Source organism: Cebus imitator, unplaced genomic scaffold, assembly GCF_001604975.1.
Source record: "Cebus imitator isolate Cc_AM_T3 unplaced genomic scaffold, Cebus_imitator-1.0 Scaffold102, whole genome shotgun sequence".
In the NCBI taxonomy this organism is placed as follows: domain Eukaryota; kingdom Metazoa; phylum Chordata; class Mammalia; order Primates; family Cebidae; genus Cebus; species Cebus imitator.
The window spans coordinates 673031-677373 of record NW_016107417.1 but is presented as its reverse complement, the minus strand read 5'-3'; the positions used below and the strand labels follow the sequence as shown (position 1 = coordinate 677373).

Below are 4343 nucleotides of genomic sequence, written 5' to 3'. Positions count from 1 at the left end.
AAAATAAAATAAAAAAAAAAATAAAAATAAAAGTGTCTGGTAGTTCCACCTTCTTCTTTCTCTCCCTCTCTCTGTCTCTCTCTCCTGCACCATGTAAGATGTCCCTTGCTTCCCCTTTGCCTTCTGCCATGATTGTAAGTTTCCTGATGCCTCCCTGGCTATGCAGAACCATGTCAATTAAACCTTCTTTCTTTATAAATTACTCACTCTCTGGTAGTATGTTCATAGCCATGTGAGAACAGAGTAATATACTTTGCCTGCTGTATGCTCAGATCTAAAAGATCTGCATAGTCTCAGCCACAATGGAGAAGTAGGAGATTCTATTTTTGAGAAAGTGCAAGTCTTAAAGATGTATGATTTAAAAGAAGCTCCTAGGGTGGGCATGGTGGCTACACCTGCAATCCCAGCACTTTGGGAGGCCGCAGTGGGCAGATCACCTGAGATCAGGAGTTCATGACCAGCCTGGCCAACATGGCAAAAGCTCATCTCTACTAAAAATTATAAAAATTAGCCAGACATGGTGGCGGGCGCCTGTAATTCCAACTACTCGGAAAGCTGAGGCAGGAGAATCATTTGAACCCAGGAGGCAGAGGTTGCAGTGAGCTGAGATTGCGCCACTGCACTCTAGCCTGGGTGACAGAGCAAGACTCTGTCTCAAAAAAAAAAACAAAAAACAAAAAACAATAAAAGCTCCTAAAATACTCATAATTGCAAGTAAGCATCCCAAATACAGTCTATTAAGAGGAAAGCTATTTTTACAAATTGAAAAAGGAAAAGTGTTACCTATTGACTTCAAGCAACATTTCTTCTTCTATAATGGATTTTTCTTTAGTACTGAGGTTTTCAAAGTCATTTTGGAATGCAGCCAAGTAACTGGAAATAAAATGGAGCTTAAAAAAAAGTAATTGTGTTAGGATGGTTAAAATAGACAATGTCAATAGCTGTCACGAAGCACATGCATCTACTGTGACACCCTGGGAGACACACGCTCGACATGACGTCACCGTCTCCAACATCCTGGGGCTGGCACCAGTGAGCCAACCTTTGCTAGGTTTTCAGCTGCTCTCTCTCCCCAGGGTTTCTAGTGGAGGTACAGTGTCTAGGCTCTTCAGCATACTTTTTCCATTTCGAGTAGCAATTAAAACATAAACTGGAGACCATTATTTTGGAGGCAGGCTTGGTGCACTCTCCCAGCCCTACTCAGCTTCAGCACTGCTACGAAGCAGGAGAAAGTTCCCATGAGAACTGATTCTCGAACAATCACCAGCATCCTCCCATCATTTAGAACAGGAAAAGGAATTGTTAACACCAAAGACATTTCTTCCCATTACTAAACCCTGGTCCCCAAAAGATTACTTCTCTCTCCATAGCGTGAAATGAATAGAAAAAGGTCAGTGATCCCCAAAAAGATGGCCAGAAAGCAGAATCAAGGCTGGGCTTTTCAGAAAACACTAGAAGGAACTAACAAGGATGCTAAAGTTCTTCTCTGAATACGAGTATCTCTGGCACACAGATTTTTAAAAAGCTGGACTAAAAGGTCAAGTTTGTGTCTACAGATTTAACAAACAAAGTAACATTTTTTAACATAAACCAAATTTTTTTTTTTTTTTTTTTGAGAAAGAGTTTTGCTCTTGTTGTCCAGGCTGGAGTGCAATGGCACGGTCTCGGCTCACCGCAACCTCCGCCTCCTGGGTTCAGGCAATTCTCCTGCCTCAGCCTCCTGAGTAGCTGGGATTACAGGCACGCACCACCATGCCCAGCTGATTTTTTGTATTTTTAGTAGAGACGGGGTTTCACTATGTTGACCAGGATGGTCTCGATCTCTTGACCTCGTGATCCGCCCGCCTCGGCCTCCCAAAGTGAACATAAACCAAATTTTTAAAAGTCATCTTTAAAAATGAAGATGTAGGTCGGGCGCGGTGGCTCACGCCTGTAATCTCAGCACTTTGGGAGGCCGAGGCGGGTGGATCACAAGGTCAAGAGATCGAGACCATCCTGGTCAACATGGTGAAACCCCATCTCTACTAAAAATACAAAAAATGAGCTGGGCATGGTGGCACGTGCCTGTAATCCCAGCTACTCAGGAGGCTGAGGCAGGAGAATTGCCTGAACCCAGGAGGCGGAGGCTGCGATGAGCCGAGACCACGCCATTGCACTCCAGCCTGGGTAACGAGAGCAAAACTCCGTCTCTAGGCCAGGCGTGGTGGCTCACACCTGCAATCCCAGCACTTTGGGAGGCTGAGGCAGGAGGATCACTTGAGTCCAGGAGTTTGAGACCAGCCTGGGTAACTTGGTGAAACCCTATCTCTACAAAAAATACAAACAATTAGCTGGGTGTGGGGGCATGCGCCTGTGGTCCCAGCTACTTGGGAGGCTGAGGCAAGAGGATCACCTGAGTGCAGGAGGTCAAGGGTACAGTGAGCCATGATCGCATCACTGCACTCCAGCCTGGGAAACAGAGACCCTGTCTCAAAAAATAAAAAAGATGATTTAATTCTAACTGCATGAAATTGACATGTAATTTTCCTATCAAGTATATAAAAACCCATCTCCTACCTGTTGTTTCTTCGTGGGATATTTCCGGATATTTGCTCTGAAAAAAGGGTACTTTTCATAGGTATAATCATATATCCACTCACAGAAATGATTCCCAATGTCGAATCCCCTGAAACAAGAGATAAGACAGTGCATGCAATGAGGCACACCATATGCCTGGATGCTCCCTGACTGCAGAAGAAAGAAAGACTGAGTTCCGAGCACACCACTCCTGTTGCCAGCTGGACTTGCTGAGGGAGCAGGACTGAAACTGCTTTAATGACAGACAGAGCCAATCAGTTGACTGTCAGCATCACAGCTGACTGAAGCTATAAAGGCGCACCTGAACCACAACTCCAGAACAATGTGTCTCCTCGACCACGATTTATGAGAAGAAAATGATCTCTGAAGCCAAAAGAAAATGCCAAAGTCTGGACTGAACTGCATGGCTGCCCCCCACTCGCGCCGTCAGCTAGGAACAAAGGGGACCATGCTTCCTCACCACAGCCATCATGCACCACTGGACAAGAAGCCACCCCTTCTAGGTGAAGCAGCTTGTAACTCAGAGTGGTGTTTTGACTTATTTACTCTTATAATTGTTTAATAAGCATGACATAATCATAAAACAATATTGAGATGGAAATACTGGACTGTAACATATTACCTGTAATTGTAGCTGCTGTATTCGAAGTCAATGAGCATCAGTTTCTGCTTTTCAGAATTCTCTCGGCCTTCCAGCAACAAGATATTACCTGCAAAAGGTTTGGATAACATGGCTCACGTTTTACAATAGAAGGCTCAAGTCCTTGAAGAGCAGAGCCGCGGGAATGGATCTGACCCTTTCAAAAAATACTAAGTGTGGCTTTTGGTCTGTGGACATCACCAGGGCCTAGATAAGAGCGTAGGAGAAGTGCTCATGGGAGGCCTGGCCCTGTGCAGGGAGACTCCTCACCCACCTGGCTATGAGAACCCCTGCTCACATCCCTAGTTCCCGTTGGACCCCCAGGCTCACTGTGGAACAGAGCCTGGCCTCTCACTCTGCTGTCAGGGCAGTAACTCTCAAACGTTCTGCAAGGTGACATGCAGGAGCTCAGGCTAGCCAAACACCACCCTCAGCCGCCTTGGGACTTGGTTTGCTGTCTGCAGGCCAGCTGGCTGCAGCACCCCAGCTGGGAAGCTGTGGGAATGTCCTCCCGGTGAGAAAGGCTAGGGAGAGCTCAGCTGCCACAAGGGATCCTCTGCTTTGTCCCTGCCTGGTTTTCCTTCCCAAGGAGACCATAGGCAGCATTCCTACAACGCTACTTCCTTTAGTGCTGGATTCTGGGTCAGGAGTGGATTGGCCACCAGCCTGTTTCTGCAGGCCTGTGTTCCTGAGATCCCCTGACGTTCAGCATTTCCAACCTCCTGGTGCTGGCACCAGTCAGCCTACCTTTGCTAGGTTTTCAGCTACTCTCTTCCCCCAGGGTTTCTAGTGGAGGTACAGTGTCTAAGCTATTCAGCATACTTTTTCCATTTTGAGTAGCAATTAAAACATAAACTGGAGACCAGAAAAGGTATACTGGCTCACACTTGTAATCCCAGCAGTTTGGGAGGCAGAGGTAGGAGCACCACTTAAGCCAGGAGTTTGAAACCAGCCTGGGCAACAGAGAAAGACTCCATCTCTACAAATAATTAGCCAGGCGTAGTGGCGTGTGCCTGTGATCCCAACTACTCGGGAGGCTAAGGCAGGAGGATCACTTAAGCTCAAGAGGTTAAGGCTGCAATGAGCCATGACTGCAACACTGCACTCCAGCCTGAGTGACATGGCA

The 4343-nt window shown here is 46.6% G+C and overlaps 1 protein-coding gene across 6 annotated transcripts in view; it reads right to left on the bottom strand.

Annotated features, from left to right (window-relative positions):
* The window catches only part of CHKA (choline kinase alpha), a 69487-nt gene that overhangs the window by 9904 nt on the left and 55240 nt on the right, over positions 1–4343 (bottom strand). For 4 of the 6 annotated variants that reach the window (XM_017536959.2, XM_017536960.2, XM_037741523.1 and 1 more), the window contains 3 exons: positions 3200–3287; positions 2557–2665; positions 784–890 (listed from right to left, as the gene is read on the bottom strand). In XM_017536959.2, the coding sequence (XP_017392448.1) occupies positions 784–890; positions 2557–2665; positions 3200–3287 (304 nt within the window). The remainder of the gene's footprint in view (positions 1–783; positions 891–2556; positions 2666–3199; positions 3288–4343) is intronic. The other 2 variants (XR_001827654.2, XM_037741525.1) reach the window with 2 other exon arrangements.